At 34.6% G+C, this 27996-nt stretch overlaps 1 protein-coding gene across 2 annotated transcripts; it reads left to right on the top strand.

Annotated features, from left to right (window-relative positions):
- The first annotated feature begins 3252 nt into the window (after positions 1–3252).
- LOC125672707 (uncharacterized) lies at positions 3253–24867 on the top strand. 2 transcript variants are annotated; one of them, XM_048908917.2, is made up of 13 exons: positions 3253–3563; positions 6220–6441; positions 10411–10609; positions 11165–11294; positions 11940–12054; positions 14469–14654; positions 17563–17631; positions 20043–20278; positions 20915–21135; positions 21381–21484; positions 21662–21718; positions 22550–22615; positions 24295–24867. In XM_048908917.2, exons 1-13 carry the CDS (start codon positions 3362–3364, stop codon positions 24759–24761), a joined length of 2274 nt encoding a protein of 757 aa, XP_048764874.2. In that variant the 5' UTR covers positions 3253–3361; the 3' UTR covers positions 24762–24867. The 2 variants fall into 2 exon arrangements, with proteins under 2 accessions (XP_048764874.2, XP_048764885.2); XM_048908928.2 differs by lacking the exon at positions 21662–21718.
- Positions 24868–27996: the final 3129 nt, after the last annotated feature.

Here is a 27996-nt window from a genome sequence, read left to right as displayed (position 1 = left end):
TTTTGTGGGCAGGCAATATTTTTATGCTAGTCTTTTTACATATGTGTATGCAATAGGGGGTCATCTTGTTAGACCCCCTAACGGATGGTTTTATTGTGCGTATCTTACATTGTGCTACCTTCATCACCCGATAAAACAACAAAGAAAGACATTTTACTGTATATATGTGATGTACAAAGAAATGTTTTTGTGAGGTCCGTAGGGAAGTTGATACAATCGAACTTTCTGGTAGGATTTTCAATCATAGTTAAAAGGTAATATTTGGTCTAATACGCTCAGATTCTGCATTGAACTATTTATTTTGTCGTTAAAGATCTTATACATTGTGTGAATAGTTCTGAAAATGATTTTTTTTTTTAAAAATCAATACATGTACATGCAGTATTTTTGTACATTATAGAATTAGTTTCACAAATATTTAAATATTATGAAAGTGACGAAACACTTTATAGGTTTAGCTAAATCAGAAATATTTTTTCTGATGTACTCCATTATTTTTAAATATTAAAATTCTTTATATCAAATTTGTAGGCAAGGAAAAAGCAGAAGTGTACATGTGCTGTCAAATTGTTATGTGTGAAAATTGTATGTCTTTGAATCCCTGCATAAATATCTGATGAGGCCTCTCAAAAAAACCATGCTTTATATCTTTGTATGCAACACGCGTTCGAATCCATTCAGTGGTGGATCGATCAAGGGCCGGGGGTTGGTTGGTTGGAATCCCCCATTTTGTCAGAAAATTGTGAAGGTAAAAAATAACGCATTACAAGAGTGGAACACCCCCCCCCCCCCTCTTGAAAACCAAAATTAATGGCAGCCCCCCCCCCCTTCCTTAAAAAAATCACGGATCCGCCCCTGCCATTGTTGTTAATCGGATTTCAAATATGTACGTGACAATTCAATTAGCACTGTCAATTTCATGTCTCACTATTACAGTTAGAGGGAATTATCTTGTAATGTACAAATGGGAAATGTTATACAATAATCACAAAATAGCACAAACAGAATAACGAATCCTTAGAATTATGCATCAGAATGTCATCCGGAGTATTTTCTTCGAAGAATATGAAACAGGCTCTTTTTTAAAAAATATAGTTCCTTAACAAACACATTGCTAAGTCCGAAACGCGTATAACGTTTATTACAAACCAGAAACCGTGTGACTAAAGGAAACAGCTTTAGTAACTGTTTTATTGCATTAAAACAGGCTATCGAAATTGCAAATAAATCGATAATAAACTTTAAAAATCATTTAAGAATAATATACAATATCAGATCACTTTAATGAAAAAGAAAATTGCACGAGGCAGTCAAAAAAAAATTAATCAAATATGCTGATGAATATTCAAATGCAATTTAATTTGACTTTTTATCGAAAATGGAAGTCTGTGACGTGTGTTGTGTAATGCAGTTTTATACAGTCTTCTGGTTCGTGTTATTGTCATTTGTCAAACATGGTAACCTTCCATCTGTTGAAATATATTAAAATTCTTAATTCACTATCTCCGTTTGAAAGACGTAAAAAGCCTTTACATCGCGTACGTAGACGAGTTTAATGACCCCACCAAATTACTACAATGTTTTTTGACAAACCCACAGAATAAATTAAGAATATTTCAAGAGAATCCCATCTTTAGATTTTACTGCGTCGAACAATGCATCTATTTTGAAAATGTTTGACTTTTTTGTAAATTATGACATGTTACATCATGAAATTTTATATTTATTTAAGCATGGTGTGTTGAGAATGTTTTTGAAAATGATGTTAAGATGTCAGTGGTAAGGCTATGCACTTGAGTGGTCTGTGGCGACATCATGTCTAAATTATTCACGACTGCCAGAAGTTTACACTTGTGCAGCGAAAAAAATTAAATTTAAAAAATCGTGCAACATGATTTTGCTATGTTAATAAGAAATTTCAGCTGTGTTTTTATTTTCTTTAAAAACTGACTATTGCCACAAAAGATCGCTTTATGACTGATTAGAAGTATGAAGTGCAATTTATATCATTTGTTAAGAAATGCGGCAAACCTGACATTATAACCAGCTGTTCACAAATAAACTACATTCAAAATTACATGTATAATGTATCGATGACAAATCATTAAAGGCATTGTGAAGCGTCGGTAACAAATCACTAAAGAGACCCTAGATGCATCAAATGAATCCTTAAATCCTTGAGTAATTAAAGATATCTTAAGTTAATTGAATTTATGTTAATTTAGTGCTCTATACCTATGTAACATGAAAAGAGCTCTTCATTGATATGATTTTTTAGTATCATGTCTCCTTTTGTCTTTTTCATCAATAGTGATCCCGTATATGGAACGCTAAATTAACATAAACTCAAATAATTTAAGATATCTTTAATTATTTTAAGATATCATAAATTCATTTGATGCGCGCAACAACTTGTTCAAAAATCTCTTCAAGTAATTAATGAAATCTTCAATTCTGAATTATTGTGCGCATTTATTGAATTTTGAGATATCTTCAATTCAACATATCCACAATAGAATTAATGATCTCTTTAACTGAGTTGTTGCTTTCTTTAAAAGAATTGATACGTGCATTAATTCCTTATACAAAGGCGTTGTACAGAAAGAAATAAAAATATCTTCAATTGAATTAAAGAGATCATCAAATCATTTATGCTGAGCTCCAAGTGCATTTTTCTGAGCTATCATTCCACCACATTAATGCGCGCATCAATTCAATTATTACTCTTATCAACTGAATTAATGTACGCATGAAATCAATTATTGCGCTCATCAATTGAATTAATGCGTGCACCAAATCCATTATTTATATCATCAGTTGATTTGATGCTCTCATCAATTGAACGGACGAGAGCAATAATTTATTTTATGCGCGTAGTAATTGAATTAAAGATATCTTCAATTATTTCCGTTTATGTCAATTGGGCGCTCCATACCCGCATTATGCAAATTCATATTCATACAACATTATATGACATGTGTTTTAAAAGATGAAATGTTAAGAGTAAATAAACTTATATTCATTTTATTTTAACAAACGCAAACCACACAATGATACATTATTTTCAAACAAGCGTCTCTCCGGCATCTTCTGTCAACATCCCTATCATTATGTAAATACACTTTTTGAGGAAAGAATTCTAATTTTGGAAAAAATTGAGGGGACGTCGAATCTAAATTATTCGGAACTGTCACATGCCATTTCAGATTTGTTAACGCGTCCCTTACGCAAGGTTTTGTAATTTCATAAAATTAATTACCCACGAGTTTCCAGACCAGTTCTCCCAGACTCGGTGAAGTGCTACCAATGGCTCTGTAGGGACGTAGCACGCGAATTGTTTCAAGTCTTTATTTTTCCCAGGATGCGCGCCGCAAGTTTTCTTGTAATTTTCATGTTCTTGAAAAATGTGGACACTCAGAAAAGTAAAGTGCATTTGGAAAAAATATCCACTTTGTATATTCCGTCGCGTTACGATTCTAATGATTTTCCGGAGTTTAAACTTGGAAAGCATGCAGCGGAACAACTTGCCTACGATCCTACACAAAAGATTTTATATGTGACAGGTATTGGAAGCTATCGTTATTTCTGTGTCATGTCCTTTTATTGTAATGATTTACAATGTAGAGTACAGGAGGTAGATATTGTAATGATTTACAATGTAGAGTACAGGAGGTAGATATTATAATGATTTACAATGTAGAGTACAGGAGGTAGATACTAGAATGATTTACAATGTAGAGTACAGGAGGTAGATACTAGAATGATTTACAATGCAGATTACAGGAGGTAGATACTAGAATGATTTACAATGTAGATTACAGGAGGTAGATATTGTAATGATTTACAATGTAGAGTACAGGAGGTAGATACTAGAATGATTTACAATGTAGAGTACAGGAGGTAGATATTGTAATGAATTACAATGTAGAGTATAGGAGGTAGATATTGTAATGATTTACAATGTAGAGTACAGGAGGTAGATATTGTAATGAATTACAATGTAGAGTACAGGAGGTATATATTGTAATGATTTACAATGTAGATTACAGGAGGTAGATATTGTAATGATTTACAATGTAGAGTACAGGAGGTAGATACTAGAGTGATTTACAATGTAGAGTACAGGAGGTAGATATTGTAATGAATTACAATGTAGAGTATAGGAGGTAGATATTGTAATAATTTACAATGTAGAGTACAGGAGGTAGATATTGTAATGAATTACAATGTAGAGTACAGGAGGTAGATATTGTAATGATTTACAATGTAGAGTACAGGAGGTAGATATTGTAATGATTTACAATGTAGAGTACAGGAGGTAGATATTGTAATGATTTACAATGTAGAGTACAGGAGGTAGATACTAGAATATATGGAAGGTGATAAATGTCAAAGTTATGAAAAGTGTTTTCTCTGTAGCTGTTGTTACATTTTAAAAATGCACATGTTTTGTAGGGTAACACTGAAATTGTCACCCCGCGAAAAACCACTGTTGACCTTCGCCTTGCTCAACAACGGGTTTTCGCGGGGTGACATTTTCACATGTTACCCAACATTTACACATGAAATTATTTTGTTATACTGCATGTTCGAACCGTACGTGCAAATATTCTGAGCAGTTACCTGTAGTCATGCATTGTCAACCGTTGCTATGTACTGTCACCCAGAGGGTGTGGTTTATACACACAGTGGGGTTAACTTGCCTTTTAACAAATGTTTCTAAACCAATCGAATTCGAATTTACTTGAAATTATAACAAAGCAAAAAAAAAAAAAAAAAAAAAAAAGAAGACCGTAACAAGATAAAAATAATAATATTACTGAGTTAAATCGGCAAATGAATTATTTGGTTGAAACTTTTGATTAATAAAGTAACTTGTTGGAAGCACAGTAATGTTAACAGAACTTTTATTCTTTAATACTGGTGAACTGTCTTAAATTCTGTTTCCTCTGAATTCAAGAAGCATGAGAAGAGACAGTTTAATGATGCCTTTTCTTGTGCAATATGCATCGTGTTGACATTGGAACCCACTCTGTGTGTATACGAATATACATGTAACACGTGTAACGCATGGAAGAGTTCAACAAAGGGACACAACTACATGTATTGGATAACTGAAGGCCATATATCAACCTCTAATTAGTCATAATGCGCAATTTCCGAGTCATTTTCATTGTTTCTAGATTGATTATCAACATCATTCAAGAATATCATGTATTTCTACTGTATTCGACTGTCCCCTCTATCAAACCTCATGAAAATTATATGAAGTACTATATACAGTACTTTTTACATATGCCGTATGTTGGATTATATGTAGGATTAATAATTAATGGTAAACCACTTTTTCTAACTATACTAGTCTATTGGAAGCGAACGAAAACATTAAAGCTTGGTTCTTCTCTTATGTGGTATAGTCAAATGGATTCACCACAGAGAACTAAAATAGTAGTACTAATTTGATTTGTACATATTTTATTGTATGAATATACAAAAGGATTGGTTATAAGTTCTAGCAACTTAGACAACCTCTCCCGTATACAAAATATATTATGCTATACATGTACAAATAAAGATTGTCGTACCACAGAAAATATAATATTAGTTATAATGTACAATTTTGATAATATACAATATATATTTATATTCATGTAAGTACATAATCAGGCATGAAATGCAAAACATATTTTAAAATTATGATGTATAGGTCCGATTAAAATCTGTTATAGTTCTTAATAAACTTCTGAACCGCTCTGAAAATATAAAAATTTACATCATTTGAAAAATATTCATTTCCCCATAATAAAAGATGGGTATCGACTAGTAGTACTAATGGCTATAAGGTGGAAACCGATTCACCAAAGAGAACTAAAAAAGTAGTACTAATGACTATAAATCTGTAGTTAAGTGTTCTTGTCTATATTCTAAAAATTATTGGGAAATATTGGGTCGAATGTGGAGTTATCTACTCATGTATCCAAATTAATATATTAAGTGAAATATAGATATTATAATGTTCTTCTGTGTCTTCAACACAAAATTGTTTATATATCAGAGATTTTTTATATCTTAGAAACAAAGGATTATTACAATTGTGATACCATGTAATACCAATATGTATGTATTTTATATTACATGACTAATAACACTTACATATGCTTAACGCCAATAAAAAAATGAATTAAAATATAGATATTATGAATATTCTTCTTATTGCAGGCGAGGAAAAGTTGACCGTTGTAGATATTTCCGATCCCAGCAATCCTTTGATTCTTTACCGGAAAAAGTTTGAAAAAATGGATCCAACGGATGTAGAATATTGCGGGAATCACGTGTTTCTCACCGTCAACAATGATGTCAAACCTGAAGAGGGAAGAGTCATGGTGTTCCGGAAGTACAATAAACGACATAATACCATGCCAGTTGTACTAAATCTTGTTGGTATGGTCATACGCGTGCGTCATAATCTTTAGTGTCAAAGTGTCAAGTAATCTGTTGTAAACCTTCTCGCATATTCTGTTGCAATGGAAGACTACTCCTATAGTAAATGCTTTCTTTTTTGTTTTAACGGGTGACATCCAATAAAACAACAAAGAAAGACATTTGATTGATCATTTAAGAAATGAACATCACTTTTGAGCTGTTCATGGTGAGTATGAACGGATTTGGATTTGAGGCAAAATCTGTGAATCGCGCTAGCGATTCACAGAAAATTTGCCTCAAATCCAAATCTGTTCATAATTACCATGAATAGCTCAAAAGTGATGTTCATTTCTTATATTTATATTCATTTACTAAAACACCGTTTGTTTACATTGTTTCTATTTTGTTGCATAAAAACGAACTCCTAGCCTCTGTCACAGTAGTTATTGTGACGTACGTCAACACATAGACATGACGTCACATTTCGTCTCACCCTGCCTTTTATCAACATTGCAAGGTGTATTGTATTTTGGAGGTAGGAGACCGCAAGATTGGGATGATAGTCCATGTAAATTCACAATCTTAATCCAAAGGTGTGACTTGCGAGATTGTTCTATTTCTTTCAAATCATTACGCTCTCTCAGTCGCGTGCTTTAAGCTAGTTCATAATCCGTTCATAGTCAATGTGAACGGATTGTGTCGCGCGCTGAAATTGGTTGGTTCATAGAGGAAAATGCGATTTGTGATATAAATATATATATATTACACTACACTCTGAAGAACCGAACTACACGGCGAAAGCGCTAAGTGAATTAATTAAATGTGGATCATGTGTACTTAGTCATCGTTAGATATATTATATATATTATATATATATATATATATATATATTGATGCTATGCATTTTAATAAACACGACTGATGAAGGCTGGTGAAACGGCTGAAATATTTCGAAAAGGATCATTCAGTATCTTTTCAACAACTAAAAACCTTAAATTCAATGTAGAAGAATCGAATTGAATATTTCATTGACCTCTTTGACAAACAAATCACTTGCATTTACATTCCATGTGTGTTCTAATGTATTTTAGTGCTGCTTCAGAATCTCTAAATTGATGTCTAAATATCACAATTCTCTGCTCCTGGCAACACTGTGCATTTAAATTTAGTAACTTATATGTGCCAACTCTTTTCCTTGAATATTATAAACAAAACATTGTATAAAAGAATGAAAGTTTTAACGTATCTTCAAATATCAGTCCACAATATAAAAATAATGGATCTTCTAATAGATAAATCTGATAAATAGATATATATTCAGATGACTAGCTTTATTTCTAATCAAACCATGCAATTCCTGCAGTATCATTACATGCATGGAATTTATTTCTTATATTGCTATTCAAGAAAAAAAAATTATTTTTGAAAATGCATCTAAGAAATGAATTCAATTTTTGAAAATACATTTAAGAAATAAAATTTATTTTTGAAAATACACAAGGGCTTTACGCCAGCACAGCGCGCTTCATGGAAAATATGCCGGCGTGAAGCGTTGCATTTTTTTTTTCTTTTCAAAAAATAATTTATTTTCTGTCGAAATTTCTAGCCATTAAAATAGACGTACTATATTCATCAATATTCATACGCACGTTGTTGACATCTGCATCGGGAGGAAATGGCTCAAAAGTTGTCCAAATGATCGATTGAAAAATCTTCGGGGGGGGGGGGTGAAATGAACTTTGACAATTTTTGGTTCACAAATATAAAAATCCCAGTTGTAATGGTGTGTAGATCAGATACAAATGATGTAATGAATTTTCTACGTCATTGTAAACAACAGCAACAAGTGAAGTATCATGAGCAAGAATAAAACTTTCTGTGAAAGCATTGCTCTATATAATAGAAAAAGAATAGGACTAAGCGCAGAACCATGGTTTTATTCAAACAACCCTTTTATTAACCTTATAAAAAGCTTTTGATTTCTATGTTAATATAATTGTTGACCCACATTGTACAGAAGTAGGGCAAAATAGCTAGACATGCTCTACAAAGACCTCTGTATGGGCGGCTGAAAGGGCAAAAGTACCATATAATAGAAAGAAATCAAAAGTACCATATAACAAAAAGAAACCAAAAGTACCATATAACAGAAAGAAACCAAAAGTACCATATAACAGAAAGAAACCAAAAGTACCATATAACAGAAAGAAACCGAAAGTACCATATAACAGAAAGAAACCGAAAGTACCATATAACAGAAAGAAATCAATATAATTCCAATCACTACAAAAACTTATTAAATTGCATTAAATGCTTAGTCAACGGACTTTTTTGCAAAACAAGTATTGATAGATCTGGTACTAAACGAACAGACGTAATTGCAAAAACGAACGGTTATCTTTGCAAAACGAAAATTACAAACCACTTCGTACACAGCTGATGATTTTATATGCACAACAATTTAATTTTGCAAATTAATGACAATGAAATCAAAATAAACGGTTGGTCACCACACAGATATTGAAATCAAGATGCATAAATGAGCAGATATAAAAACCTAACGAATGGACGTGTCAACAATACCCGTCATTATACGTATTACAAGAATAATTCTGTCGAGTCTCCAGGCCGATAACCACATTCATGTCTAGTGAGAAGATTGTTTCCGTGCAATAAAACAATTCCACAATATTGCAGATTATACTTGTACATTATATTGGTCTATCATTAATAGGACTTTTTCTGCCCGTTCTCTGTTTGAAAATTGGTGTGATGTCTTAAAATTGTATTGGTATGTTACGTGAACATTCATTCGCGAGAGACATGTTCACGTCTTGTTAGTGGTGGTATATGTGAAACTTGTTCCAGTATTTTTGGAGATAATCTGTCAAGGTCAGGCGGTTTGCTAGTACTAAGTACTTGAAGTTGATTGAGGACATCTTGTTCTGTAATGATAAAGTCACCTATTCCCTATAGTAGAGGTCCTAGTTCACGTGGCAGAAGCTAGGGTTCCCTAAAGGTTGAAATGACTGCAGAATACCTACTTGTGCCTTTTGATTGTAATGATTGTATAGGCTGGTGCTTATCGTATTGTTTTGCTGATGATTTCACAATACAGCACTATTTACCAGGTGTATGTTTGTAAATTTGTGCTGACTGATTTTTATAGAATTCCTTGATAACACTAATAACAATATATCTAAGATACATACACCTACATTACCAGTGTAATAGATTGTGGGTGATTTTACTTTGTGTTTTCCAAACAGCATTCGTTAAGATTTGCTATAAAATATCCCACTTGTATTATTCCTGTGTATGATATCCCACTTGTATTATTCCTGTGTATGATATCCCACTTGTATTATTCCTGTGTATGATATCCCACTTGTATTATTCCTGTGTATGATATCCCACTTGTATTATTCCTGTGTATGATATCCCACTTGTATTATTCCTGTGTATGATATCCCACTTGTATTATTCCTGTGTATGATATCCCACTTGTATTATTCCTGTGTATGATATCCCACTTGTATTATGCACTATGACTTACTGTAAACCAGCTTTTATTCGCGGCTACATTATTTCGCGATTTATTCGCGGCTACTTTATTTCACGATTCACCTGTGGTAAACTGGTTCGCGGCGAGTAATATTCCTGATCGAGCCTTTTTCGAGCCTATTACAGACATTCAAGGACTGGTTCGCGACGAAAAATATTCGCGACGATGAGGTTCTCACAAATCTTGCGAAATTTTCTCGCACGCGAATAAAAGTTGGTAGACAGTATTTCACAGGATTAGGCTTATCTATGCAGACATGTAATAACTAATAAAGGATACAGAATTCCTAGTGACTAGATTACATACACATCTGGCTGATACGACTTGGTCTACTGATGTAATTCTGTTTTAGTTGGTCCGTCCCCCAATATGTTACTTCCGACATTCAACTGTCAAACTGTACTGATGTAATTCTATTTTAGTTGGTCCGTCCCCCAATATGTTACTTCCGACATTCAACTGTCAAACTGTATTGGTGGCGCTAGAGGGAGAGCCGTTTGCCAGGGGAGGTAACCTCATCGATCCAGAGGGCGCTATTGGTATCATCAAGTTCCCAAACAGCTACATCTCCAAGAAGACGTACAGTTACAAAACTCTGGACTTCAAACACTTTAACAACAAGTAAAGCAATCTTTATAATCAAAATGCAATTATTTTCCGAGATATGGCCGAGAAAGTTCTAGAGACAAATTGGCCTGAGTAATTCCTGGTCCATTTTTAAACATTCTCCATCTTGTTAGTATCACACATTTATGTTATGTACAAAAACGTATGTTGTAATTCCATGAACACAACAACAACTATCAACTGTATATCTTCTAATCAATTAAGGTTACACCAATTCAACGACCAAATATCCAGGAAAGTAATGACAACATTTTCTTGTATAACATGATCCTACAATGATACTATAGACCATATAGAAGAAAAGTCGCGAAATGAAGACAAACACGTTCACGTATAACATATGATACTAAAGGAAGGTTGTAAAGTGAGAAAGAACCTGCAGTCAGCCATTATTACACCATGTGTTATTCCTCCTTAAGAATGGATTTCGTTACGTAATACTAATGTTTATACATGTATTTTAACAAATACTGTTTCCAGTATGTGATGTTTTCTTATGATATGCTGACGATTTCTGTATTTTTAAAACTTTGTACACTGTATTTGTAGATATCCGGCATTGTCAAAGAGTGGTGTGCGTTTCGTTTACAAAGGAAACGGTAATACTTTAGCACAAGATCTAGAGCCAGAACACATTACTCTGAGCGCTGATGAGAAGAAGGCGTTCGTCACTTTACAGGTGAGATCATTTTCTGTTTAATGTCGTGATGCATTGTAAAACTCGTGTGTAATTTAAGATTAATTTGTCCCTGTGTGCCTTTTCATTGCTACGACCATTTACATTCTGTTTCCGCCAGCAATGAACACTGACTAAATGACTTATGCCTGGTATGGCATTAGTACTTATTTTAATTTTGCCACACAATGTCAAATTGACTTTTTTTGGCCTTTAAAAATGTGCAGTATGAATATTTCAAGTCTGCAGCGAAAACATTACGTAACAAAAGGTCTATTGTTATCCATGTGTGATGATAACAAATGACTGCAAGTTGTTTCAGCAGCTATTTGATTTATTAATGTAGCATGTACGTAGAACAGGTATTGTTTTAAGTATTACAGTTGTCACGAATATGAATGAATTATTACAAGCTGAAATTACGACTCATTTTGAAAGAAAACAAGAGATGGGACTCTGTGTACACGTTTTTCTCATAAACATGGGTGTATAGTTCTACAGAAACATTTATAAAACAAGTATTATTAAAATCTTAATTTGACTGATAAAAATATGATTTTCTATTTAGAATAGAGGAAATTATGTTAAACCACTCCCAACCCTTAAGTTTGCCAGGAAATCGCATTTTAGTGTTTGGATTCATTGTAGGAAAATAATGCAATTGCAGAAGTTGATTTAGTCAGAGAAAAAATAACTAATTTACGTGGACTAGGATTCAAAGACTGGAAAAAGTATAAACTCGACCCCAGTGACAGTGATGGAGGTATGTGTGTGTGGGTGCCTTAATTGATTAATGTATGCTCCTTGACAATTATATATGATATCATACATGTACAAATAAAGAGTTTTACTGATATATTTACATTTTAACAAATGTAAGTTTATGCAAATTACTTTGCATCTAGATTATTTCAAGGTAAAACGAATGCGTAACTTTCAAAAATTCATTCCTTTTGTCACATAACTATTATCAACATTTGAATGTTCAAAGGAACCATACACCGAACATCACACAAACGACTTGACTGGGGACCGGTAGTACGGGGCACCAAATGGGACTCCTGTGATTTTGTACTCAATATCTAATTTTGTGTGGAAAAAATTGACTTTTGTTCAACAAAAATGAGTTCAAGTTAACAAAATTGACAACAAATCACAAAAATGAATTTTGTGATACAAAATTATCTTTCAGCGGACAAAAATCACTTTTATCATGACAAAATTCATTTTTTAGACATAATTTTATTTTGCATCACAAGTGAATTTTGTATGCAAATTAGTTTTATTTGGAATCTAAAAACTAATTTGCATACAAAACTGAGAGATATTCCGACAAAAATCAGTTTTGTGAGGCAAAATTGAATTTTGTTAGACGAAATTGAATTCTGTCAAAACAAAATAACTTTTGTTTTACAAAACTATGTTTTTATAAATGATAACTTCAATTACGTAATGACCAAAATAAATTTTGTAATATAAAATTATCTTTCAGTGGACAAAAATCATTATTGTCATGACAAAATTCGTTTTTGTACACAAAAGTCATTTTTGTCCTGACATAATTCATTTTTGTCACCTTTACTTGTAAGCTGCTCACCGATTGGTTGATAAAAGTTAGTCGGACTTGGAAGGTATGATAGTAAAAAAAATATTTGTTGAATATACACGTAAATAACACGCTTATGATAATTCATTTGCCACTGAAAGAAAAAATTCATAGATTTTCAAATACAAAACAATACTTGTTCAGTAATCGGCAAGTACATGATATCATAACCTGTCTCCCCTTTCACCTCAAAAATGAGATTCCAGACTGGAGCATGCGCCTCTCACAGGAAGTCGGGAAAGAGTAGTTAGTCTAAAACTCATAGTGCGAACATTAAAGTATTGTGCAATCTGTGTGATTGGTGTATCTTCATCGAGCAACTCTCGTAACCTTTCTATACTAATGTCTTCGTCAGGTATGTCAATTGTTGAGGCCACCATGGCGTTTAGTACCCGGTACTGTCATCGCCTGAACTGCAATGAGAGTCCCTCTTACAAAATTAGGATGCGAATTTTCATTTGCATATCCATATTTGGATTCTGTAAACTAATTTGCATACAAAATTAACTTCTGTTAGACAAATTTGACTTTTGTGATATAAAATTCAATTTTGAGTTCAATTTTCATTTTTGTCTAACAAAACTGAAATTTGTCCACACAAAAATGGATTTTGAGTACAAAGTCTCGAAATCAACATTTTGTATACGAATTCAATTTTGTCCCACAAAATTGACTTTTGTTATCTAATTTGCAAATAAGATAACAAAAGTCAATTTTGTATGCAAATAAGTTTATATTTGCATACCTAATTGAAAAAAAAATGAATTTTGTCCACTGAAAGATGATTTTGTATAACAAAATTTATTTTTGTCATTACAAAAGTAAAGTTGTCATAAAACAAGTATGAATAACATATTTTTGTAAGACAAAAATTATTTTGTTATTACAGAATTCAATTTTGTGTACACAAAATTGATTTTGATTACAAAAACATCAAGTCCCAATTGGCGCCCCGTAGGTATGTTTTAATTGGTTGATATTTTTAAACAATTGTGACGTCCACTTCATCTGCACCCCCCCCCCCCCCCCCGGGAGAGGGGTGCCTGGTGATAACCCACACACACTTTACAATTAGATTCATCCCTTAAATAACAATTACAATAATGTGACTTTATATTTACTTTATTCATTTTGTTGAAATAATGTATATGTTCACTTGACAAAGCCTTGCATATATTTACACCATTTCAACTCATTGGATAAGCAACAACAAAAAAACCAGTGCAACCTGTCAAATCCAACATGCTCTAAGAGAGTGATATCAAACAGGATGTCGGAATCAGCAGTGCAAAGCAAATGACCCCCCCCCCCAAATTGAATGAGGGTCGAAGCATACAGTAAAGCGGATTAGACAGTGTTGACTGTATAAAATCACTAAGCAGATTTTTTTCTACTTGTATTAAGTTTAGAAACTATTTGTCAACATTATATATCGTCTATTACGTTATGGGGTAACAAAGTATGAAACTGGACGGTTAAATACCTTTAAAAAAAACAACTAAGATATCAACAACTCCAATCTCGATATCTTAGTAATAAGAACAATAAGTAATAAAATTGTTTATTGACAGGCATCAATATCTATCCGTACCCTGTTTACGGTATATATCAGCCAGACGCCATAAGGACCGTGAAAGTTCGAGGAAGGGAGTATATTGTAACAGCCGATGAGGGAAATAGCAAAGATTATTCCAGAATGAAACTGACAATTCCGGGATTCAACGAAGTTGAACGAGTCAGAGATATCACTCTCTCAAGTATGTATACACGACGATATTAAACGAGTCAGAGATATCACTCTCTCAAGTACGTATACACGACGATATTAAACGAGTCAGAGATATCACTCTCTCAAGTACGTATACACGACGATATTAAACGAGTCAGAGATATCACTCTCTCAAGTACGTATACACGACAATATTAAACGAGTCAGAGATATCACTCTCTCAAGTACGTATACACGACGATATTAAACGAGTCAGAGATATCACTCTCTCAAGTACGTATACACGACGATATTAAACGAGTCAGATATATCACTCTCTCAAGTACGTATACACGACGAAGTTAAACGAGTCAGAGATATCACTCTCTCAAGTACGTATACACGACGAAGTTAAACGAGTCAGAGATATCACTCTCTCAAGTACGTATACACGACGAAGTTAAACGAGTCAGAGATATCACTCTCTCAAGTACGTATACACGACGATATTAAACGAGTCAGAGATATCACTCTCTCAAGTACGTATACACGACGATATTAAACGAGTCAGAGATATCACTTTCTCAAGTACGTATACACGACGATATTAAACGAGTCAGATATATCACTCTCTCAAGTACGTATACACGACGATATTAAACGAGTCAGAGATATCACTCTCTCAAGTACGTATACACGACGATATTAAACGAGTCAGAGATATCACTCTCTCAAGTACGTATACACGACGATATTAAACGAGTCAGAGATATCACTTTCTCAAGTACGTATACACGACGATATTAAACGAGTCAGATATATCACTCTCTCAAGTACGTATACACGACGATATTAAACGAGTCAGAGATATCACTCTCTCAAGTACGTATACACGACGATATTAAACGAGTCAGATATATCATTCTCTCAAGTACGTATACACGACGATATTAAACGAGTCAGAGATATCATTCTCTCAAGTACGTATACACGACGAAGTTAAACGAGTCAGAGATATCACTCTCTCAAGTACGTATACACGACGATATTAAACGAGTCAGAGATATCATTCTCTCAAGTACGTATACACGACGATATTAAACGAGTCAGAGATATCACTCTCTCAAGTACGTATACACGACGATATTAAACGAGTCAGAGATATCACTCTCTCAAGTACGTATACACGACGAAGTTAAACGAGTCAGAGATATCACTCTCTCAAGTACGTATACACGACGATATTAAACGAGTCAGAGATATCACTTTCTCAAGTACGTATACACGACGATATTAAACGAGTCAGAAATGTCACTATCTCAAGTACGTATACACGACGAAGTTAAACGAGTCAGAGATATCACTCTCTCAAGTACGTATACACGACGATATTAAACGAGTCAGAGATATCACTTTCTCAAGTACGTATACACGACGATATTAAACGAGTCAGAAATATCACTATCTCAAGTACGTATACACGACGATATTAAACGAGTCAGAAATATCAATATCTCAAGTACGTATACACGACGATATTAAACGAGTCAGAGATATCATTCTCTCAAGTACGTATACACGACGATATTAAACGAGTCAAAGATATCACCTTCTCAAGTACGTATACATGACGAAGTTAAGCGAGTCAGAGATCAAACTGATTAAAACCAGATCCTGAGATCCGCTCACTTAGATCGCTACACAAGTGTAGCGATCTAAGTGAGCGGATCTCAGGATCTTAGATCGCTACACTAGTGTAGTGATCTAAGTGAGCGGATCTCAGGATCTTGTTTTAATCAGATTGGTCAGAGATATCACTTTCTCAAGTACGTATACACGAGTTGCAGTTGTATTGCGTAAGAATCATATACACCTATATATGTAGTGTTAATGTATCTCAACTGATTTAATACGCACGAGCTTGTTCTTTTTCTACTGACAAACAAGCTGATGTTACAGGGATTTCAACAGTCTCGTTAAAATTCAGTATATCGCAAATTCTATGGTCGTTATAACAATCTAGTTTGCCAATACAACCTATCATTGGGTCAAATGCTGTCTGACGTGTTTCATACCGATTGTAAGGTCGTTCTTAGCCCATTGATTTTAACTACGGATCACTCCGTATACCTGATCACGATATAGGGCTCACTGTGGGTGTGACCGGTCGACACGGGATGCTTACTCCTCCTAGGCACCTGATCCCATCTCTGGTATATCCAAGAGTCCGTGTTTGCTCAACTCTCTATTTTGTATTGCTTATAGGAGTTATGAGATTGATCATTGTTCGTTATCTTAACCTTTATAGGAGTTATGAGATTGATCACTGTTCGTTATCTTCACCTTTATAGGAGTTATGAGATTGATCATTGTTCGTTATCTTAACCTTTATAGGAGTTATGAGACTGATCACGTTCGTTATCTTCACCTTTATAGGAGTTATGAGATTGATCATTGTTCGTTATCTTCACCTTTATAGGAGTTATGAGATTGATCACTGTTCGTTATCTTCATCTTTATAGGAGTTATGAGATTGATCATTGTTCGTTATCTTCACCTTTATAGGAGTTATGAGATTGATCATTGTTCGTTATCTTCACCTTTATAGGAGTTATGAGATTGATCACTGTTCGTTATCTTCATCTTTATAGGAGTTATGAGATTGATCATTGTTCGTTATCTTCACCTTTATAGGAGTTATGAGATTGATCATTGTTCGTTATCTTCACCTTTCATACAGTGTTATTTTGACCTTTAGTTATTTTCTACAATCGAGAGAAAATGATTAAGGCAGTTTAATTTTACTCTAGTACTGAAATGATTACGGCAGCTTAATCGTATTCTATTACAGAGGAATCTGAAGTACTGAAATGATTACGGCAACTTAATATTATTCTATTACAGAGCAATCTGAAGTACTGAAATAATTACGGCAGCTTAATCTTATTCTATTACAGAGCAATCTGAAGTACTGAAATGGGCCAAAGAGAGAAAAATACCGAACATCCAACACGAGGCACTATTGGGTAATCACTAGTTTCCATCCCCATATCAGTAGACCAATCTTTAACATATTTTTATATTCATGTTCCAACATACGTTTGCTATAATGAAAACTGTAGAACACGGGGTGTGCAATAAGACAACTCACAACAATAAAGTGGACATCACAACGGGCAGCTATGTTGAAGAAAGCAGACATAACTACTGCAATTTGTTGGCTGACAAACATGAAAAAATATGTTTTGAAACATACCATTTAAAGAATTTTGTTTGATAACAGCTTTCTGGGCTGCATAAAAAAAAAACCTCAAAAGTTTAAAGATCGTATCAAATACAGTTTCATATAATTTGTCTCTAAAATTTGCATCGTCATTTGGTGTACACAACATCAACAGTTTAATTCTGAAATTTTTGCAGAAAACATAGAGCATGGTTTTGGACACACAAACCTTTCCTTTTTATGTGTATTGAAAGAATACGTCTATGGTACAGTGTATAAATATGAAATTTGCCCAAGTCTGAGCTCAAAGTTTTTCAGAAGAAATTTTGTGTTAAGATAGTCATTTTATGTCAAAATACTGCAAATGGTGGAACATATCATAATTCTGGTTTGACATCCTTATTACAAAATTGAGATCCAACAGGGATCCATCAGGGCACAGAATATACTTAATCTGGAAACAGCGTGAATGTCAATTTTGGTGTGTGTGTGTGTGGGGGGGGTGATATAGCCATTATCATTTATACTCCTTTAATGTATTTAATTTACATGTATAAACATTAAATGTTTATTTTTGACAACTACAATTGTTTAATTCTTTACACACTGATTTTGACTACGTATTACTCCGTTTACATGATCGAGATATAGGGCTCACGGCAGATGTGACCGGTCTACAGGGGATGCTTACTCCTCCTAGGCACCTGATCCCACCTCTGGTGTGTTCAGGGGTCCGTGTTTGCCCAACTATCTACTTTCTATTGCTTATAGGAGTTATGAGATTGATCACTGTTCGTTATCTTCACCTTTCATAAGAGTTATGAGATTGATCATTGTTCATTATCTTCACTTTTTAGCTCACTTGAGCTAAAAGCTCAAGTGAGCTTTTCTGATCACCCGTATTCCGGCGTCCCTCCGTATGTCCGTCTATCTGTCTGTCCCTCCGTCTGTCCGTCTGTAAACTTTTAACATTTTTTACTTCTTCTCAAAAACCACTGGGCCAATTTCAACCAAAGTGGGCACAAAGCATCTTTAGGTAAAGGGAATTCTAAATTGTTAAAATAAAGGGCCAGGCCACCTTCCAGGGGGAGATAATCAAGAAAAAGTAAAAATAGAGTAGGGTCATTAAAAAATCTTCTCAAGAACCACTGGGCCAGAAAAGATGAAATTTATAGATAAGCTTTATTAGGTAGTACAGATTCGAAATTGTTAAAACCATGGCCCCCGGGGGTAGGATGGGGCCACAATAGGGGATCAAAGTTTTACATACAAATATATAGGAAAATCTTTAAAAATCTTCTTCTCAAGAACCACTGAGCCAGAAAAGCTGAGATTTATATGAAAGCTTCCTGATTTAGTGCAAATTCAAGTTTGTTAAAATCATGGCCCCCGGGGGTCGGATGGGGCCACAATAGGGGATCAAAGTTTTACATACAAATATATAGGAAAAATCTTTTAAAATATTCTTCTTAAGAACCACTGAGCCAAAAAAGCTGAGATTTATATGAAAGCTTCCTGATACAGTGCAAATTCAAGTTTGTTAAAATCATGGTCCCTTGGAGTAGGATGGGGCCGCAAGGGGGATCAAAGTTTTATATACAAATATATAGGAAAAATCTTTTAAAATCTTCTTCTCAAGAACCACTGAGCCAGAAAAGCTGATATTTATATGAAAGCTCTCTAATATAGTGCAGATTCAGGTTTGTTAAAATCATGGTCCCCAGGGGTCGGATGGGGCCACAATAGGGGATCAAAGTTTTACATACAAATATATAGAGAAAATCTTCTTCTCAAGAACCACTGAGCTAGAAAAGCTGATATTTACATGAAACCTTTCTGACATAGTGCAGATTCAAGTTTGTTCAAATCATGGCCCCTGGTGGTAGGATGGGTCACAAGGGGGATCAAAGTTTTACATACAAATACATAGGAAAAATCTTTAGAAATCTTCTTCTCAAGAACCATTGGGCCAAAGAAGTTCACATTTACATGAAAGATTTCTGACATAGTGTATATTCAAGTTTCCAGGGTTAGGTTGGGGCCATAATAGGGACTACGGTTTTACATGTAAATATATATGGAAAGTCTTCTGATATGGACCAAGGTGACTCAGGTGAGCGATGTGGCCCATGGGCCTCTTGTTTATATGGCTGCATATATGTTTTGTATCTTAGCACAATATACATCAAAACAAACATTTGTTGCTTAACACAGGTAAACTATTGGTTACTACGGAAAATGGACGACGTAGAGATGGTACCTACGACAAGCTCTATACGTTTGGTGGGCGTGGTTTCTCTGTGCTGACTTCGGACACCATGCTTCGCGTGTACGATAGCGGGTCTAATGTCGAGGAATCACATGCAAAGCAATATCCCAAACTCTTTAACTCCTTGGTGAAGTCATCTGCAAATATCACAGATACTGTTGATTCACGGTCTGACAGTAAGGTAGGATGGGATTCTACACGTTCTGTCACTAAGGTCTACATGGGCTATACTACCTCTATAATCAGTTGAGGGTTACAATAGTTAGATCCGAACGTATGATCTTTCAAATTCTTTTTCTTCAGTTGAGTTTAGCAAGGAAATGTTTAGTAAGTCATCAACAACTCTTACATACCCTGCCTTTTATATGTTCGTCCCAGTCTTAGTCTTGAATGAGCTTCTTATCAAATTTTTCTGACTGTTCCTGGTGTGTTTGTGGCTAACTTGACATAATAACGACTTCTTCTTTGGAACCAAAGGAACAATTCCAACCCAACTCGCCACTAGATATCCTTGGGTAAAGGGAATTTAGTCGTATATGTAGGTAATGCCCCCCGAGGGAAAGCAATTAAAACAATTGCCAAATAGATTGGGTCATTTGAAAATCTTGCACGAAACCGCTGTGGTTGCATTGGGATAGATAGGAAATATCTTTTGAAAATTATTCATTTTCTCAAGAATAAAATGGCTGCTCTGTACCAAAACGCAATATATAAGTATCTCATGTTTATAATTGTTAAACTCTACACAAATATACAGTGTAAATAAGATATGTGATTTGAAATGCATTAATATTATGCATTGTAAATTTAAATTTAGGGACCAGAAAGCGAAAGCCTGGCGGTTGCCTATGATGGCCGCCGAGTGATCGTTTTCCTTGGAAACGAGCGGCCTGGCTCTATCAGTATTTACTCCTTCAACAACGACATGAGCCGGGGGTCTTTGGAGAGTATCTACAGTGGGGCGCGGGCGCTGACGGGAACGTGGGGAAGCGCGTTTTCCCGGGGTTACATCACTGACATGGATCCAGACGATATCAAGTATATAGTTTATTGATAAGTCGAGAATTCAAAAACAAAAATCCTCCATTCTGGAAGAAAAGGTTCCAAATTCTCGAATTTGCAAAGTTAAGGATGTTTTAAGTGTATATTTATTATCAATATCTATGGTATTGTTTTTAAAAAAGAGCACATATATTGGTTTTTATACAGCTGCTAAAGGACCCTTTCCATCAAGCATTTCAAATTCTCCAAAGATTGATGATGTTTTTTTCCTGTTCTGTTAGATACCTCTCTCCCAACCAGAGTCCGAATGGTCGACCCATGTTGTTAGTGGCGGGATCTGATACAGGCACCATATCACTCTTCAACGTCAGAGGCATGCGCAGTCGTGAGTGTGCAGATATGTTATCTTCTAATTAGCATAACTCGTGTAATATCAATTAAAAAACTCTAGTATTCCTTTCTAAATATATTTCATAAACACAGTCTAAAAGTACACAAATTATTAGGTTTCTTGAAGGTTATCAAGAAAGAAACTTCAAGATTTTTTTTTTAAATTTGGAAGCTTTACCAAAACCACGAGTCAGTTCTAGGATTCCATACAAACCCCTCCAAAGTTCACGTAAGTTTTTTTTCCAGTTTTTTTTCAAAGGTTTAGGGATAATTGTGAGATACAATATTCTCTTCCAAATGCAATAACTCCTTTGAAAGTTCTTGGCATCCATATAGGCAATGACAACACTAACGAACGCGTTTATCTGTATAGGGCATTTGTTGTCGTTACTACAGATAATGTTTAAATCGAGGCAGGTCACTGACCAACAAGTTGATGTTACAGGGGTGTCAACAGTTTCGTTTAAAGTCAGAATTTAGCAAATTCTGTGGTTGCTATAACGATCTAGTTTGCCAATACAACCTATCATTGGGTCAAATGCTGTCTGGCGTGCTTCATACAAATTGTTATGTCGTTCTTTTACGCTTTGATTGTGACTACGTATTACTTCGTTTACCTGATCAAGGTAAAGGGCTCATGGCGGATAGGACCGGTCGACAGGAGATGCGTACTACTCCTAAACATCTGATCCATCTGGTATATCCAGGAGTCCGTGTTTGCCTCTTAATTTTGTATTCTTTGTGGAGTTATGAGATTACTCACTATTCGTTATTTTCACTTTTTCATGATTGTGAAAGTAAAATGAAATAGGTAGAATGTGAAGAATTCTTATTGAATCGTGTGTTGTCTTACGTAAACGTGGCAAATCATCGAACAAAAAAGATTGACAAGCGATCACTGTGTATAATGAGATTAATACAACATGACAATAAATGAATAGTTTTCAACTGTTCAATACAAAACTTTACATAACGTGTTTCAAATTTATTGTGCATTGATAATAATAATTGTTACAAAACTGTTTGTATCATAATAAAATCCAATGAGGTTTTTTTATAGCCCTCAAAGAATCGACAACAAAGGCACTTGTCACAACACAATCCAAAGTCACGATCCCCTGGAAAGGTAGCGTATATGATTTATATTTTGATATCAGTCTTCAGATAATGTAGTGAGCTATTTACGGACATGGGGGAAACGCCAAATGACGAGATTCAGTGTCTGACAATTCATCGACATCACCTTTTTCATCGATAATATATAACTGAATACCAGTTCTAAATTACAAAGAAGCTGATCCACATGTAAAACTTATACGGTACCAATTTTGATGCACCAGATGCGCATTTCGACAAATAATGTCTCTTCAGTGATGCTCAACCGAAATGTTTGAAATTCGTAATAACAATGAAGTTTTAGAGCTATTATAGGGGAAAACAGTGTGCCAAAAAAGTGGAGTCAAATTCGTCTAATGATAAGAGCTATGCGTGAGGGAGATAATTCTTAATTTGGAAATGAATATCTAAATTTTATAACAGCAATTAAATATACATCCGTATTTTCAAGCTAACAACGAAGTACTTACAGTAGCTACTGGGCTGTAGAGACCCTAGCTCGGGGACTAACAGTCCACCAGCAGAGGCCTCGACCCAGGGGTTATAATGTAAAACTTATACGGTACCAAGTTTAATGCACCAGATGCGCATTTCGACAAATAATGTCTCTTCAGTGATGCTCAACCGAAATGTTTGAAATACGAAATAACAATGAAGTTTTAGAGCTATTATAGGGAAAACAGTGTGCCAAAAAAGTGGAGTCAAATTCGTCTAATGGTAAGAGCTATGCGTGAGGGAGATAATCCTTAATTTGGAAATGAATTTTCTAAATTTTATAACAGCAATTAAATATACATCCGTATTTTCAAGCTAGTAACGAAACACATGTATAATGATCAGCCCATAATGAAATACATAACAAATGGTTGATATAAACATATGTTTATATATGTTTATTGATGCTTTGGTCCGATGGGTGTGTATTAAAATTTACTCCGGATTAAATCATACTGTTTTCACGTGACATTTAGTGATACAGAATACTTTAATGCGAATTCATGGTTAGTGAAGCAAAATAACACCGCACTACATTTTTAGTAGTTTCAAAATTAATGCCTGTTATGCATGTTTTTTCTGAATGCTTGAATTTGTCTGGTGCCCACACATCATAATAACTTTATTTGTTATGCTTTACATTTGATTAGCATTGTGATGAAATGCTTTCTGCGAGAATGGATAGGATTTTATTAATGTCAGGGCTATATTCTTGAACATACCGTAGAGCGTTTTTCTCTGCGGGTCTAAAATTTAGCGATTTGCAGACTTAAAAGTATGCTAATAATTTTAGCGGAATAAATTTTGATTTATAGATTTATCTCTCTTGCAAATACTGAAGTCACAATTGGGTGCATATTTGGCGAGTGAAATTTTGGCGGAAAGCTATATAACCGCTCAAATAAGCCAAATTTATCGCCCGGCGGAAAACCCCCGCTATCCGATATTTGGAAAGGTTTCATTTGTTTCCCAGTGATGTTTCCTCGATTGTTGTTTCTGCAATCTCATAAAACACTGGTCGTACTTTGTTTATATCCTTCAACGTCATTAAAATTTTGAAGAACATATTGAAAATCTTCATTTCAACAAGTATTCGATATGTAATTGAAATCAATGACCGCTGCACTAACCACACTTAAGCAGCAATAGATGATTTTTACGATGACTTCTCTTCTTTTTTGTTTTTTGTTTCAGGAAATCAAAACCTTATCGGAAAACAGAGCAACAATTTTAAAAAGAACCAAAAGGGCAATTTCTATAGGAACACTAAAGGGAACAAAAAGGTCATAAAAAAGACAGCGACAACGAAAGGAAGGAATAAGCAAAGAAACAAAGCACGGCAAAAAACGAATGCAAAAACTGCGAGAAAACTTTCAAAAGCAGTAAATAAGAAAAGACTTTCACAGTCAGCAAAAGGGAAAAGACCTCCAAAACGAGCAAACCGAAACAGAATTACAAAAACTGCAAAAAGACTTTTGAAATCAAAGGGTACAAAAGCAAAACAGAGGCGTGTGTCAAAGACGAAAAGGGGGCGTGCGTCAAAGACGAAGGGCCGGCGTACATCAAAGACTAAAAGGACGCGTGCATCAAAGACAAAAGGAAAGCAAAAATCAAAAAGGCGACAAAGTTCAAGCAAAAAGTCGAAATCAAAAAGAGTATAACGGCCAGATTTAAATAATGTTTGATATTTTAAGTCGTCGGTAATCTCAGGATACAACCAGAGAGAAATGTATCAATACCATTTCAAATATATTAATCTAAAACTTTTTCAAGGATGGGTTTTGCTTCTTCACATCACATGATCATCCCTCAAACAAATTGGCATTATTAACTGTTTATACAGGCATACAGCATCGATTTTCAAATGGGGGAGGGAGCCAGTGCAAAAAAGTCCTTAAAGATGTTCTGTATCCCAAATTTCGAACTCCCATTCAAGCATGGGAGGGACCTAAAAGATGTCCTTTTGCCTCAGTTTCAAAATCCTAAATAAAGTTTGAGGTACGTTCGCCTTCATTACATGGGTTTATTTCTTCAGTTCAAGCTTACATTCTTACAATTCAATACTGTTATCGAAAACATGGTGGTGGTGTTTGAGGAATAGCCAATATAACTTATTTTGCATGTGAAAATAACTATTTCCATCATATTACACTTTGTGATGTAGTCTGGATGTTTCATGGATACAAAAAAAATTCCCGTAAACTAGCCATGACCTGGCGGGAGGGCATGTAACCTTCATGTTGTGTCGTTTTTAATCTCCTTACAGATAGCCCGAATCAAATGCCGCGGAATTCTAACCTTGGAGATTTTCACACTATCCCCATGTAGTCCATTGGTTTATCTTGTCTGTAAATGATGGTACTCCCTCTCTAAATAGAAATATGTTATGATTTATGATGAAAGGTGAAGGTAACGAACAGTGATAAATCTCATAATTCCTATAAGACCTCACCAATTTATAAAATAGTTCTTCGGATTTTCAAACAAAAAAAAAGTGAGGCGAGAGGGCGAAATTGTTTTACAAATATTGTTTTTCATGTTGGAGATAAAAATTATGAGGCGAGCGAATACAAGAAATATAAATATTCTTAATTGAATTGAGTGTGATTTTAAAAAGCGAGCCCTTAAAATAAAGATATCATAATTTGTTTACCACATGAACTTAATATTTTTCAATTTTGTTGATATAGTTTACAATAAATAAGAAGTATTTCAGGTTTGGAAGACTTTATTTTCTAATAACCTAATACATGTACTTTGCAACATTAAATGATAAGGTCTTTTTGAAGAATTTTATTTAAGTTTCATTTCTACAAACTTTCGATTCAGAGAACTACTTCTATCTACATTATATTGCAAGGGTCATGTCAAGTTTTGAAATATCCATTGCACGCTTTTAGCATTTTCTTGAATTTTAATAGGACACACATAATCAATAATCACCCAACCTTTTGTGAATTTGTGTTAACTGTCGGCCTGATTTAAAATAGTCCTCAGTACTCCTTGCTTGTCGTAAGAAGTGAATAAATGGGGCGGTCCTTCGGTTAAGACCGCAAAAACGAAGACCTGTGTCACAGCAATTGTGACACGATAAAGATCCCTCCATGCTCAATGGCCATAAGCGCTGAGCATAGGCCTAAATTTTGTAGCCCTTCACCGACAATGGTAACGTCTTCCTGTGAGTGAAATATTCTCAAGAGAGACTTTAAACAATATATTTTCAATCAATCAATCGCACGTTGTCGATGTTCTCTAAATAGTGGCATCGAATAGCGCTTCAAGTTTCATCGGCTCTGGACAGTTCAATTGCAGTATAAGTAATAATTTCCAATCTAGTGTTATGAAGTATAGTACATATTAAGACAGGCATCATGAATAACTTAAAACACCATATTACACTGTTAATACATTTCTCGAGAGCCCGCGGTTCTTTCATTTGTCAGCTATATACATCAAGGTCGTTTGTGCGCTTGTTGTAAAAAGTCGAATATATTTTACGCAGATATTTTTGGACACGCGGGCGGATATTATTTTTTGATAATATTATAATTTGGATTTATTACAAATAGAAGCGGCGAATCCGACGAACTAGATTACAAATTAGCATGGCCTAAGCAATACAAAATAGGGAGTTGGGCAAACACGGGTCCCTGTATATACCAGAGGTGGGATCAGGTGCCTAGGAAGAGTAAGCATCACCTGTCAAATGGTCACACCCGCCTTGAGCCCTATATCTTGATGATTTATTATGACATATGAATATAGGGTTCGTTATCGTCACCTTTCACGAAGTTGCTACATTCAGTTTGTTTCTAAGGCATCGATTTACCCGTCTTATAGTTATGACATACAATAAGACAATGTTATTGAAACGAATAAGTAATGAGCTTAGGAAAAAGTTCTTTTGATAAGGTATAATTTCCAGAAATACCAACAATTTAAAGAAACAACAAAACAAAGAAGATAATTATCGTAAGAACACTTTTTCCTCGAACTGACGTAAACGTTACATTACAATATAAATGCCCGTAACATACATATTTCATCATAAAAATTTATTCAAACTCCGTAATTAGTTCCGAGAGCGAAGTAATCGTCGATGTGTGGCTAGGTACTAGGTAGGTTTCCAAATCCGACAAATACTATCATTGTAATACATGTAACAGCGTGTCACTTCGCCTGATCAAGCGTGCACATTTCATTCACTAATTGACTTCAATAAAAGTGATTTTGAATGACCACTCTTTGTCATTCTTTCAATATGAAAAAAAGTAAAACCTGATTCATCAAAATCTACGAGAGGCCTCCACCGAATATCTACACGTTCGATCAAGCAAAGTGTCACGTTATTATTGAAACAGGTTGGCATAAGAGTTCATGCAAGCCACGCGTCCGTCGGGTGAAAAGTTTCATGGCATGGAGACCTCAAGGCCTAGGTATGGATTCAAAGTATAGGTCTCAATTCAGCACTCGTAATTCTGAGTAGGTGACCTTCATTTATATTAAATTTTGTATCTTACATTGAGTGGATGGCATGGTATGAATGATTGCAATGCCGGTAAATTATATAATAATGACGATAATTTGATATATTCAAATTAAAGATCTTTTTCGGGGTTTGATGTACGTTTGTAAATTTGGCTTTAGTGAGAATTTTTTCAAATTTGGTGTTTGACGTCTTCTGTGGAGCATATTCTTGGGCTGAATGAGGTCATTTAATGTTTCTGATTGTTGAAAAATTGGGAATAACTGCTTGGCTGTTTTGAACATGTTGTGATTTCTCGAGTTGTGTGTAAGAACACAAGAATTTGTTTTGTTGGTTTCTTATTGTTGTTTAATAGATCGCAATTCTGTGATGGGACTTTCGTTGGCCTTTTCAATGAATTTTGCTGGATA

Source organism: Ostrea edulis, chromosome 1 (assembly GCF_947568905.1).
Source record: "Ostrea edulis chromosome 1, xbOstEdul1.1, whole genome shotgun sequence".
Classification (NCBI taxonomy): domain Eukaryota; kingdom Metazoa; phylum Mollusca; class Bivalvia; order Ostreida; family Ostreidae; genus Ostrea; species Ostrea edulis.
This window is presented reverse-complemented; position numbering and strand designations above follow the sequence as displayed.

Bases quoted from the DNA above. Each gene is read 5' to 3' on its own strand.
- LOC125672707 (XM_048908917.2), top strand. From the start codon at position 3,362: ATGCGCGCCGCAAGTTTTCTTGTAATTTTCATGTTCTTGAAAAATGTG. The intron at 17,632-20,042 runs GTAATCACTAGT...TGCTTAACACAG, and splicing joins CCAACACGAGGCACTATTGG to GTAAACTATTGGTTACTACG. The intron at 21,485-21,661 runs GTGAGTGTGCAG...TAAATTTGGAAG, and splicing joins CGTCAGAGGCATGCGCAGTC to CTTTACCAAAACCACGAGTC.